The 13,490-nt window shown below is 52.1% G+C and overlaps 2 protein-coding genes and 2 pseudogenes across 2 annotated transcripts; 2 read left to right on the forward strand and 2 right to left on the reverse strand.

The window, feature by feature from the left end:
• Window positions 1–2,731: 2,731 nt before the first annotated feature.
• Window positions 2,732–4,570, forward strand: SAPIO_CDS1363 (annotated as a pseudogene; the record flags this gene model as incomplete).
• A 792-nt stretch (window positions 4,571–5,362) lies between these two features.
• On the reverse strand, window positions 5,363–6,149 carry SAPIO_CDS1364 (uncharacterized protein; the record flags this gene model as incomplete). The annotated part of the gene is made up of 2 exons (XM_016784651.1): window positions 5,363–5,940; window positions 6,020–6,149. 2 exons carry the CDS (start codon window positions 6,147–6,149, stop codon window positions 5,363–5,365), a joined length of 708 nt encoding a protein of 235 aa, XP_016645767.1.
• Window positions 6,150–8,935: 2,786 nt separating this feature from the next.
• On the forward strand, window positions 8,936–11,119 carry SAPIO_CDS1365 (annotated as a pseudogene; the record flags this gene model as incomplete).
• A 448-nt stretch (window positions 11,120–11,567) lies between these two features.
• Window positions 11,568–12,515, reverse strand: SAPIO_CDS1366 (Peptidylprolyl isomerase; the record flags this gene model as incomplete). The annotated part of the gene is made up of 5 exons (XM_016784652.1): window positions 11,568–11,754; window positions 11,832–11,938; window positions 12,031–12,200; window positions 12,374–12,441; window positions 12,502–12,515. The coding sequence occupies 5 exons, from the start codon at window positions 12,513–12,515 to the stop codon at window positions 11,568–11,570; spliced, it is 546 nt and encodes a 181-aa protein (XP_016645768.1).
• Window positions 12,516–13,490: the final 975 nt, after the last annotated feature.

A 13,490-nucleotide genomic window follows, 5' to 3' on the forward strand; every position in this document is an offset into this window, starting at 1 on the left:
GATGGAGAGATAAACCATCGAGGGTTTTCGGAGCCCGGGGGGGACCCCGAGTAGCAAGAGCAACTGGCATGTTCATTGTGGCACTGTGAACGAAAGAGAAGATGTGTCGGAAGTGGGACAAAAGGAGAGGCGGAAATCAAAATGGAATCTCCTTAGTGCCATGGGTGATGGCAAAATTGGTCCGTCTCGACGATGATTGGTTTGGGCTGCAGGCAGACTTGCGGCGATTGGTTGAGAGGAATGATCGGTGCTATGCGAAGGGGGGATGTTTCTGGTTTTTATTGGTTCGCTTACTTAGTGTAGGGCCCGGTTGAACAATGCCCAGCACACGAGACACCGCCCAGCTAGGATCTACCATGTACTCCGTAAAGGTGAAGTGCAGGACACTGTGTCGGTATCTGCGACGGGTGCGATCGTATTACCATTTGTTGGTCAGGCAGGATGGTGCATCCAGACCACCACACACTGGAATTCTGAGGAATGGGAAGGGTGTCAGCATGGTGGTACTTTCAGATACACTTAGAAGTGGGAATAGACTTTTAGATAGTAAAATGATACATATTTTATTGCTTCATAATGGCAGGAATTTTGGTATCGAATCAATTAAAATGTGTAAATATACCCAAGTACCTTGTCTCTATTAGTCTGACCGCCATCCTTGACTAGTCCGTTTGATGATTGCCTGTGAAATACGTACCACTCTCGACACCCTTCCAGACGATGACGTGAAGGTCATCACGAACGCCAGCGCCCGCCGCAGTCATTCAGCTCTCAGATGAGAGTGGTCATTCCCCAAAATTTATCGTTAAATGGTCGTGAATTACTTCGTACACCTTGTAGAATAAAACATTCGTACGGCACAATCGTCAGAAAATATATCTTGAGGAAATCAAGCGGGATTTCGATGAGCTGCGATACTTTCAGCTTTATCGAGCGGGGTTGCAACGGTCGCTCCCTCTCCCCCATCTTCCCATGCTCGCTCGCCCCGTGCATATGAAATGGAGGGTGGGACAGCGTCCACAGAGTCTCAAGCCCAACGATTTCAAACAAGTAGAATAACAAAAAAAACTCTGAACAATGAATCCTGCTTTCGTTTGTGTGGTGTGGTTGCGCATGGCGCCAGGCCTCGACCTGTGTTTGCTGACATGACCAATCCTCTTCCTTGGGAATGAAACTGCCTGCTTTGTACTCCGAAGCCGGTGCGGAGTGATATTTGACCGATGAATGAATCCTTGAAGCTTCTCCTCTTCCGAACAGTTGGCACATTCTTGCATCCTCACAAAACTAGCACCAACATTCAACCAAATCCTGTTTAGACATTCAATGATGGGTGGTTGATAAAATCTGTCGAGTCGATTGCGGACTGAAGTTGTTCTCGCGACCATCCACTCATCCAATTTGGAACGGCGGCAACGCTCATGAGGCCAGCCACCGTGCCCGCCGCGTGTGACTGAGATATGAGTGTGTGAGTCTGCCATCAACCGCCAAAGTGAGTGTACAAAGTACTTCGTAAGGCTTAGCACAGGCTTGGAGGTCCCAGCCACACACTCCTCCCCACTCCTTCAAAGTAAACTAAGTCAGCACTACCCGCCACGTCTGCTAATCTTCTAGCTACATTCTAGTATCCTGTACTCTCATTAAGCCCTGGTAGACTGGCCTTGCTGAAGGATGAAGTACTGGTACATAGTTCGTGCTTGATGAACCTGCTCAAGACAGTCTGTCATCCGCTCTGGGAATGGCGGATGATTCCCTTGACCTTCATCGTCCGCGTACCCATACAACCTGGAGAAACCCTTGCTCACTTGCCACTGCCACATTTCCCTCCCGCAGGGCTTCGCACTTGTTCGTATCTGAGTCGTCGACCTGGTGCTAACAATTTGCGACCAACTGCCCGTCACTGGGCTCTCCACAGCTTTTGCCAGGCACCCGCGCTCCCATTTTAGCCTCACTTTGACACTTTGCTGCTGTGCGCATGTCCCCAGACCTTGGTCGAACTGACGGGGTTTTGTCTTTACCTTCAGGGCAAAAAAACCGAACTTCGTGTCTTTTTTAACACATTTGGAGTGACCAGACGTTAGATGGCCAGTCTGGCCGTCAGCAGGACCGATCTGCCCACAACTTGCCATCGCCTGCCGCCGCTTGTCCTTTCATCATCTGGCGGGATCCGGGCTTGCTGGTCTGGCTGTGCGCCGCCCTTTTGCTCCCTCTTCTTCTTCTTTTTCTCTTCTGTCTATTTACGACCAACTGCTTCTTGGGGTTTCCATAAGCGCGCTTCCACTTGTTACCCTTTCTTACCTTCTTACTCTCGCCCCAATTCTCTCGCTGTTCTATAGCTACCCACCGCTTACTACTCACTTCTCCCGTCATTGAATTCTTGCTCTTTGGGCTGAAGACAACCTTCTTGTCCTCCCCGCTTCCTCTCCCGTCCTTAACTTGAGAGTCCTACGAGCCTAAATTTTTAAAGCCATTTTCCACCGCATCTGCATCATCCAACACAAAACTTTTTTTTTGCTCCGGGTCACAGGCATTCTGTTCCTGGTCTATTCTTATTGCTTCCTTCTCCCTTTTTATGTATATGAAGAGGATCGGAAACGTTCCTTGAAAAGAAAACTCCAAAAATAAACCCCTCCCGAGATTCCTTTTATTCCTATAGTCTCCCCGGCGCGCGACAATGCTCAGCCGATTCTAGTTTCCCGCCGACCGCGAGTCCTGCGCACCGCTCGACGCTACAATGGCCGAGCGAATCTTTGACTCATCCGAGGCTTGTTCTCAGGAAAAGACGGAGCCCTTTTCCCAAACCGAGATTGACGCTCGACTAAAGAAGAAGAACCTCGACATCGTGGACTGGTTCGATGACCTAGAGGCATCTCCTCCAATCCACCTTGACCTCCTCAAAGTTGAGGATCACCACCATGACGCTGGCGTCAGGCTCCTAGTGCGACCCCTCATCCGCACTCCTTCCGTCAGCCCGGGCAACGAGAACTGTCAATGGCAACTCTTCCTCTCCGATAGCGACACTCAGGATCAACGACACCACAGGGCTCTCGCCGTGACTCAGACCGCCAAGGATGTCAAGTTTCGAGTGCGCATCCCCGGCGACAACAGCGACCTCAACCCGCGCCCGCTCCTGTGGTGCGAACTATACTATCACCCCTCCAGTGATACTCAAATCCTACTGAATCGCTCAGACATTCCAATCGCTCTTACTCGCCAATCCGACAAGCCCGCGGATGACGCCTTTTTGCGCCATGTTGTCAACCCAGGGACGACCCGGACGCTGGCTCCTGGGACTTGGAGGATCCACCTCAACGACATTGAAGTTTTGGATTTCCGGATACTGAAGAAGCGACCTGTTCTGCTCCATATGCCCAAGTTCACCCCCAAGTCTGAGCAAGCTGGGTCACCACCCAAAGATTGCTCCCCGCTGAACTCCTCGGGTAAACGCCCCTCAGTAGGCGAGGCGGATGAGTCATCGCGGAACGATAAGAAACCGCGGACTGGAGACGCCCCTGAACGTGGAAAGGATGGCGTCCTCGTGTGCGTTCCCCTCCAGGCGACCGGGAGGGAACTTGTTCGATCGAATGGCCAGGCCCTAGTGGAGCTTGATAAGGGCGAGACCCTTCAGATTCCGGGAACCAGTTACTTGGCTCCCTATCAGATTACCAAGCTCGACCAGATCGCGTCCGCGGGTGCCTCCACGGTCTACACGGGGAAGTTGTCTCACCTCCCTAACCAAGTCGTCACCGTCAAGGTTCTCAAGACTCGCCCGGCTGGCGGAAATGTCAAGCCGCACGAGGCTGAGCGGAGCGTGATTCACCAGGCCGATATGTGGCTGCGCGAGTACCAAAGCCAGGACGCGCTGCAGCATGAATCCATTGTCAAACTTTTCGGCGGCGATGCCCGACATCTCGCCTTGTATATGGAACACGTCGATGGACGTGATCTGTCGGCGAGGGGTGTTTGGCGAAGCCAGACGAATGACTTCTTCATGGGCACTAAGGCTGATGCAATTCGGATAATCCGGGATATCACCAGTGCCCTTCATTATATACACGGACGTAACCTGCTCCACAACGATATCAAGCCGTCGAATATCCTTTATTCGCCGGAGCAGGGTGCGACACTATGCGACTTCGGACTGTCGACGTACACGCGGGAGGCCCCCGCCATGGGTGGAACGCCGTACTACGTCCCACCGGAGTTCATCGGACGCAAGCTTCGCGGAGCTCCATCCGACGTTTGGGCCCTGGGCATCACGATGCTCTACGTCCTCCGCAAGATCCCGCTTCCAGAATCGCGAGGCGGTCGCGCCCACCCGAAGCGTCTATGGTGGCTCATCGCCGACCTGAATCGCGGCGGAGGCAACCGGATGCAGCAATCCATCTCTGCTGTAACGCAGATGCAGATGTGGTTGAGCGAAATTGCCGAAGCGCGAAGCCGGCTGAATCCTCGCGAGAAGATGGAGAAGCTCGTGAGCGAGATGCTGGTGCCCAACCCGCGGCAGAGGATTTCAGTCGCAGACGTCCTTGATACGATGTTCTCCGACGAGCCGACCTCTGTCGCTAATTAGACCGCTGAAGGCTGAAGCGGTGTGTTGTGTCTCACCGCCAAACGCCAGCCGCGGTTAGGCTCGAAGTGTTTCAATGTTTCATGTCCCACTCCTCTATCTACTCCTTTCTGTACCTGCTGTCGATGGCATGATGTGTTTTTATCGTCTTTCTTAGGAGTCATGATGGTTTTGCATTTAGGCGCAATGATGTTGTTTGGAATGTCTTTTTCCTTTTTTCTCTTTTCTTTTTCCTTCTAGAGATACCATGGTTTTTTGTCCTTTTCCTTACTTGAGATCTTATGTCCCTGGCATGTTCTCAGTCTTTGTCGCTGGAATTCTTGGTTTCGTGTACTTGTTGATTTTCGTCTTTCATATCGATACGCTTTGGTTTATGATTTTGGCCTGTCCTATTGTTTTCAGTCAGTGTGAGGGCGGTTTTTGATATTCATTTCTTGATGTGCAAGGCATGGCGTGTTTTGAAACATTCATCTCAAGCTCGAGGCATTCATGCATCTTGTTTTTTTTTTTTCTTCTCACTGCATATATATGTTACATCATTTTACATCATCATTTTTGGGGCATTTTTCTTTTTGAGAGTTGCTCTAAAACAGCAATGTATTAGGGTATACGTTAGAATCGAAGTTACATCCAGCGCTTCATCACTCATCCATCAATGTTCCTGCTCTCTTCCTGAAATGTGGTATCATGCAATCATCTCCGCATCCTCATCCTCTTACAGGATAGATGTTGGCAAACATAAACACTCAAAATCAAGGATTCATTAACGCCTGCCCCCCCTTTTCCTCAGTCAACTTAAAGAGTCAGGCCGGCAACGAATGCAACGGCCAACCCGACGGCAGACATAAGGGAATAAGTAGAGAACCCAGCAGTCGCGGCGCCCGAGCCGGAATCGCCACCACCAGACGAGTTGTTGCTGTCACCCGAACCGGAACCAGAACCCTGATCCTGGGTGGAGGGCTCGGGGACCTCACCAGAGCTAGTCTTGGGGTTCTCAACAGCGCCAACAACGTAGTACTCAACACCATTAGTGTTGCACTCCTCGCCGCCGAAAGGCTTAGCATTAGCCGTGAAGCGGATGTTAGCGCAGTTGTAAAGCGCATCGCCCCTGTCGCCGGTAGTGACGACCTGGATGGAAGCCTCCTGGCCCTCCTGGACGTCGAGGTGGACGGGCAGCGAGGGGACGCAGAGGGTGCCGTTGCCGGTGGTGTTCCAGAACTGAGGGGTCAGGGAGATGTTGAAGTTGGAGGCGTTTTGGCCGAGGCCGAGGTTGACGAAGACGTAGCTCCAGGGGTGGTGGAGGTCGAGCTTGAGGCCGCCGCCGGTGAGGGGCCAGTCGGTGACGTTGCCTGCGTCGCCGGGGACGTTGGCGCCTATTTGACGAGAGGGCGTTAGTTATTTGATGATGTCTTAAAGGGTTTAAAGAGAGAAACGGAGGAAGTGAAAACGTACAAGGGTAGATGCGCTGGTTGTAGCCGGAGTCTTCGGAGGCCTTGAGGGTGTCGGCGCGCCACTCGGGGAATTCGAGGCCGAAGTGGGCGGCGGCGGAGGCCGCGAAGAGGACGAGGGCCTTGAGGGACATTGTGAAGGATATGTCTGTGCTTTACGGGGGATCGAGAGTAGTAGTACGAATCACAGGAGATGATACACCAATGGTGAAGAGAGAGAAGAGTTGAGGATGGTTGTGGACGAGTGGGACAGAGCTTGAGAGCTCGGGGAGAGAGGCACAGCTCTTCTTATACCACAGCTGCACCAGAGAGGAAGAGGAGGGGGGGACCCGGCGACTTGGATCAAAAGAGGCAGACAAGTAAAATCCATTCCGCTCCCCGGACACTCGGCATGTCGCCCGCGTCATTTTACTTACACTAGGTTGCGGCGCCCACGCCCGCCCATTACTTCCGCCACACGAGAGTGACCAAACTCCGAGGGAGACGTTGCGCTAATGCGCAGGGACGCCGCTTTGGAAAAGCCAATTCAAAGCTCGAATCCATTTCCAATGGAACCGCCTTCGCTAGCTCGGCTGCCAAGACTGGAATGCTAAGAGCTTAGTAGTGTGTAGTGTATATTGTGTGCCGGAGGGCGGGTTGGGATCCTGGTTTCTAGGTTTTTGCCTTGTCTATATTCGGAGATGGGCAGGGACGGAGTGAGCAAGTTTTCTGCGGGATGGGCTGCCGTGTTGGTGTTAGTCACTGATTGATACCTCACGCTTGCGGCCCCAGGCACATTGATGATTGGGGGGGCATGAAGGATTGTTTAAGTATGGACCTAGGATCTAGAATGTATTCGATGTGGCTTGAGTTTATCGTGTTATAGTTAGAAGTTTGGAGTCCATCAGTCATTGGAAGCTATTTAATACTAGAGCAGTACTGCAGTGTCTTTCAAGACGATAAAAGACAGCACTTCAAGAAACAACATGGAAACATCCGTATCCATCCCATTGCTTCGTAACCCATAATCCACCCATCTCGCCCAGCCCTTTGCATGCCGAAGGCCGAATTGTCCAATCCAACCTATTCAAAAGACCAAGGCCCAACCGCGGGGGTAGTTGAACGTTGTCTTCTCACACGCACAGAAATAGCAGCTTTGAGCTGTTTGGGTGGGGGATGGCGGGGCAGCCCTTCAGCCCATTGGGAAAATGCCCAAAGAAAACTTGCTCAAATCAGCGCAAGCATGGATCTGGATGTAAGTTCTGCGCCTAACCAACCATTGGACTTTTTTCCCTTCCTCTTCTTTCTTTTTCAATGCTTGAGCGGGATTCTGGGTTGCATTTCTCTTGATGCGGGTTATTTCCCTATTTTGGGAAGGTGTGGTGGTGGGATTGGGCTTTGTATGAAGGAAGCCCTGGGATTATACTACCTTCGTACGTTGGCTTGCATTTCTCGTGGAGACGGCAAGCTTCTTTTTTTCTGTTTTCCTTGGCGGTGCTGGCCGATGGAGACGAGAATCTGATATCATTTATCTGATGGCTTGGTTGCCGAGTCTAGCAGCAGTATGCCCGGACCGCTTCTTCCAGGTGAGTTGGGATGGGTATCTTTGTGTGATTTGTTCGTGGAGGGCTTGAACTCGAAGAAAGTGTTTACTTATTCATGAAGTCGAATGCCGGGGAGCCGAGACATTCCTGGATACATTCATTTGTGTATGCCAATCTATAAATGTCTTCCTCGATGTTTTTTCTCTTGCTGATCCAGGAAGAATCTCGCTGGCTTACACAGGCCCCTGCCACGCATTTATGCGGGGTATTCATCTTGCGAATTTCAAAAAGCTGACAGCTTGGTCAACTGGGCAAAAAGCTGGCCCTTTTCTTCATCGATGTACCGGTACTTCCTCCCGGCGTACCGGAGCATGGGATGGCCGTCCTCAGAGCAAAGAGCTCAACCCCGGACCCGGGAAAGGAGACGGATCTCAAGCCAAACTTGGGTGGAGCAGCTTGCGGAGAAGAAATTGAAAACGGGAAGTAAGGTTGGACCTCCGAAAGGTGGCAAAAAGCGAAGTGGACACACCGTGTGATGTGTCCGTTGAAAAGTCCTGATTTCGTAAGTTCAGCTACTCCGCTGAGAGACAGTCAGTTTTATCTGACTATATCAAGGGTCACTAAAACAATATCGGTCGACGTGTTCGATAGAGCAGAGGACGACAAAAAAATGTAAAAGCAAATCGGATGCACCGCCTAGTGCATCCCCATGGAAAGTCTTCCGGTTACTTCGCGAATGACTAGTTTATTTGGCTATATCAAGGCTGAGGAAATAGCATCGATTTGATGTGTTTTATGAAGTAGAATGTATATCCAAGAAGTAAGCCGGGCAAAAAAGCGAAGGACGCACCTTGCGGTACGTCTGTAGAATCCCTTTTTATATGTTAAGCTACTTCGCTGATAGGGACCGGTTTATTTGGCTTTATGAAGCTTGAGGTCTAACGAACATCGACCACGTGATAATAGCAGGTGTCGTGAATGATGAAAAAAAGATACGATTTGCCTACCTAGGTAGAGTGAGTAGAGCAAAAAAGCGAAGGTGGACATCCCCGAAAGGATGCCCGGTTTGCCCAGAGGGCGATGTTCCATTGCCCAAAGGCTATGGTCCCGAAGGAGATTTCGTCTGTAGAGCTACTTCGCTGTTTTAACTCAATTTTAATATCGTATATAAAGCCATGCGCATGGCTGATGCTGAGACTGAAACTTGGGACGGCATTAGGCACAAGCGCGATGCAGGCTCGGGAAGTTTTGTCAGTTGCCGACTGTTACCAGCCGTCGACTAACAACAGCGTTCGCTTGAAAGGTTTTTGAAGAAAAAAAGTTGCCCACCACATCCCACCTCGAATCTCGAACTGAAAGTCTTACCAGTTCCGCCGGCCGAATCCAACAAATTCAACATGGACATTTTAAAAGTCCTCTCGAGGGGAATAAGGAAACCCTCACAGGGCCCCGGTAGCCATGCACCGGGTGCATTGCCCGCTAAGCTCCCTTCCGCCGGTACAAAACCGCACCCACAGCTTTTCCACGACGAAGTCGGCCCCGCGAGAGCTTCGAAGCGGAAACGAAGCTCTGCCAACGACAACGACGGCGACGGCGACGAGGAGGATGGCGATATCCATGCAGTGTCTCTACCTACGGTCGACTTCTTTGCTCCCCGGAGTGAACCCGCGAAGTCCGCCCGCCAGGTCGAAGAAGAAACCCAGCCCGATTCGGAATCCGAAGACGAGACGACACCGGCGCAGTCTATCCCCCCGATGAGTGAGGAGGAATGCCGCCAACTTCTGCGCTCGCACAGATTAAAATTTACCCTCCTGCTTGGATCCCTTTCGAAGCCCTCGCGAGTCGAGAGGAGGTCCAAAAAGAAGGCAAAAGTTCAGCCGCCGCCTACGAAAAAGGAAGAGAAGGAAGCGCTCTACCCCCGGCCGCTGGTGTCTTTTAGCGAACTCCGCTCTTTCTACAACATCCCTACGCAGCTCGCGAAGAATATCGCCGAGGAGGGCTACAGGATTCCTACGGAGGTGCAATTGGCTAGCTTGCCGCTGTTACTTAGGCCGAGCGTGGCCCTGCGAGATGCCCACGGGTCGGACGATCAGACCTCTCTCGACTTCATGGCGGTTGCGCCCACGGGCAGTGGCAAGACTATAAGTTTCTTGATCCCAGCTATAACGAATATCCTGAGTAGGAGAGAAAAGGAGGGGCTGGGTGCCGTACATGAGCTTGAGGCCGTCGTGGTAGCACCGACTCGGGAGCTCGCGTTTCAGATTATGAACGAGGGAAGGAAGCTCACGATGGGCACGGGCCTTCGAGTCGTCCTCATGAAGAAGGGAATGGAAATTGAAGCCGAACAAAGCCACGCCGTCTCTCTCGACGAGTCAGAAAGCGAGGAGGAAGAAAGCGAAGACTCTCAATTGGAAGATGAAGCAAAGAAGACGTCGAAAAAACGCTCCATCGCCAAGCCCGACATCCTAGTCACCACCCCAGCACCTCTACTCAACTTCCTCACCAAGAACAGCTCAAAGACGAACAAAATCCTCCCCTCGGTGCGCACCCTCATCCTTGACGAAGCCGACGTCCTCCTCGACCCCATCTTCCTCGACCAAACCACAGGCGTGTGGTCCGCCTGCACGAACCCCAACCTCCAAGTAACCCTCTGGTCCGCAACGATGGGCTCCAACATCGAATCCCTTGTCAGGGAGCGCCTCGAATCCCGCGTCGCAACCCTCAACCACCCTCCTCGACCTCTCCTCCGCCTCGTCGTCGGCCTCAAGGACACCGCCGTCCCCAATATCGACCACAAACTAATGTACACCGCCTCCGAAAACGGCAAACTCCTCGCCATGCGCCAACTCCTCCGTCCCCGCTCCCTCTCTGACCCCTCCGCCCTGCCCCCGCTCCGACCCCCCTTCTTAGTCTTCACGCAAACCATCGAGCGCGCGGCCGCCCTCGAAACGGAACTACGCTACGATATACCCCTCGAGGCCGGCGGCGCAACCCGCATCGCGAGCCTCCACGGCGGCCTTTCGGACTCTGCGCGCTCTAACATCATGCGCCGCTTCCGCGCCGGAGAGGTCTGGGTCCTCATCACCACCGACGTACTCGCCCGCGGTGTCGACTTCGCCGGCGTTAACGGCATCGTCAATTACGACGTGCCCACCTCCGCAGCGGCATACGTCCACCGCGCGGGGAGGACAGGTCGTGCTGGTCGCGAGGGAGGCGTCGCTGTCACTCTGTATACGAAAGATGACATCCCCTTCGTCAAGACCGTGGCGAACGTCATCGCTGCTAGCGATAAGCAGGCCGGGAAGACGGGCGATGAGGCGGGCGTTCAGAAGTGGCTTTTGGATGCGTTGCCGAACGTGTCGAAGGCGGATAGGAAGAAGCTTAAGGAGAGGGGAGTTGAGAGTCGAAGGAGTGGAGCCAAGGCGAAGATTACGTCCCAGAGCGGCTATGATAGGAGGAAGGAGACGAATAGGCAGGGAGCTATTGAATCGGCGAAGAAGAAGAAGAAGAAGAAGGGTAAAGGGCAGAGCAAGGGGAGGGTCCAAGAAGATGAGGAGGAGTGGGGAGGAATTGAAGATTGAGATTAGGCCATTGCTTAACTAGTCAGATAATAAACTGGTAAACAATAACCCTTTCAAGCTCCAGATAAGTCCTGCGCATTATAGATAGACCTGTACTTTTCATGCCATCACTCTCAAACTCTCATTTGACAAGCTCCATATGAACACAGAAGGAGGTAGATGCGCATAGCGGAAGAATTAGTCCAGAACATAATGTAGCTTTTCTCTGGGATCATGCGTGCATTCACGTTTCTGTCACAAAGGATACGGACATATGCAAGACATTAAAGACAACTTAAATGCCTTTGCTGGGAAAAGGCAGCTCTTCCAATTGACCTCCTGACTTTAGACTAGTTCGTTATGACACACTGAGATCCTAAACTCAGCTTCATTGTCAGGCCAAAACTTTTTAATATCGCCGACTGAAAGACATTCCATCTGGCTCCGGAAAAAATACAGGTCTGGGCGTTTATAGGGTGCCAGAGTTGGTGATGGTAGGCTTCTTGCCATACTTGACGGCACCGGACTGCGAGCCAGCAGCCTCAATAGCCTTGACGACCTTGAAGCTTTCCGGGTCAGCGACCTCGCCGAAGACAACATGGCGGCCGTCGAGCCAGCTAGTCACAACGGTGGTAATGAAGAACTGCGAGCCGTTGCTGTAGAGAGTGTGTAAGTACATGGCTGTTAAAAATGGATGTTAGGGATCGAGGATTTCCCCCCCTCTACAACGTACGTGTTGGGGCCAGCGTTGGCCATGGAGAGGAGGCCGGGCCTGTCGTGCTTGAGGTTGAAGTTCTCATCGGCGAACTTCTCGCCATAGATGGACTTGCCACCGGTACCCTACCATGCTATTAGTATTGCACCAAAGCGGGTTGTTGGAAGAGCAATTAAGGGAATGAAGGTAAGAAAAAAAAAAGGAAAAATTCACGTACGTTGCCACGGGTGAAGTCACCACCCTGAAGCATGAACTCGGGGATGATGCGGTGGAACGAAGAGCCCTTGTAGCCGAAGCCCTTCTCGCCGGTGCAGAGAGCTCGGAAGTTCTCCGCGGTCTTGGGAACCTCTTTGTCGAAGAGGTTGAAGTTGATGCGGCCCTGTTGGACTGTAGTCGAGCTGTTAGGAGCTTTGTTGCAATGGTTGCGAGCAGAATTTGCTCGAGGGATGGGCAGAAGGTCGAGAGAAAGGCAAATTGATGCCAGAATCAAGAGAAAGATGAGGATTGATGGGAGGCAGGCCCATGGTGATGGGATGAGATGTGTGATGGGAGCTACTTACCAGCAACCTGGGCAGTGGGCTTGCCGTTGGGACCGAGGACGGGACCCTCCCACTCCAAGTCAAAGAAGCTTCATGGAGCTATCAGCACATTGTCTGCATGTTGCAGGAGATGGAGAATTCACACTTACACCTTGGTGGACATGATGGTAGATGCTGTGAAGAAACGAGGACGAAGATTAATTGATGGATTGGCGAGATGAACTCGAGTCTGGTTGTTGAGAAGAGATCGAGGAAGAGGTGAAACTGGTAAACAGGAGGATTGGCGGGGTAGGAGGGGTCGAAGAAGTTGGAGGGTTGGCCTCATTTTGAAGCTGGAGGGGGATTGGATTTGTTAGCAAGCATGATCCAGCGAATAGCAGCCCAGAATTGTAGCCGTGGTGTGGGGGGAGGGGCAGTGAGCCATCGTTATTTTCAAGCAGGTACGACACTGCAAAATCACGTGTTCGCAGGAAGCGGGGTGCTGGGGCAACTGAAACTAGAGCAACTGCTATTCTTTTTTTTTGTCTTTGAAGAGCTTGGAGCAGGAAGGAGGATGGGAAGAAATGGGAAAGCTAGGGAAGGAGGCCTGGTCATGCTAGGGATGGTGCAAAACAGGGACAAGAGGGAAGGCAGAGGAGGTCCTAATATCTAGGGAACTAGAGAGTGTTATAATTTAGAACCAAGAACACCCAAAGCACAGCTTCAGGGCCTTCAGGAAGCTCTATCAAACAGCTCCCAAAGAGACATCCAGCCGGCAGCACAGTTCAACACCTCCAGAGTAAAGACAATCCGGTTGACCCTCAAGTGTCATCAACTACTAAAGAACAAGGCCCGTCCTCATTCTATTTGCGTACTCTTACGCTACCCACTTGAGTTGAAGAGATATAAAGAGAATAGTCTGAATGATGGAGAGCCTCGAGCTCTCAACAAAGACGAAGGGGGAGGAAGGGACTAATGCTCAATGGCCGGGCGAGGATGGGGGATGTGATTGTCATGCTGGACTTGGTTCATGTACACAGCCTCTGCATAGCAGACCAGCGGCTATGCGCGACACGGGGAGGCCAATTGGACTGGGGGCTCAGGCACTTTGGCCTGCAGCTTATTGTGCCATTGTCTCTCTGGCTCAAAGGCCGGCTTT

The sequence above is a fragment of the Scedosporium apiospermum genome (genome assembly GCF_000732125.1).
Source record: "Scedosporium apiospermum strain IHEM 14462 chromosome Unknown SEQ_SAPIO_0055, whole genome shotgun sequence".
NCBI lineage: Eukaryota > Fungi > Ascomycota > Sordariomycetes > Microascales > Microascaceae > Scedosporium > Scedosporium apiospermum.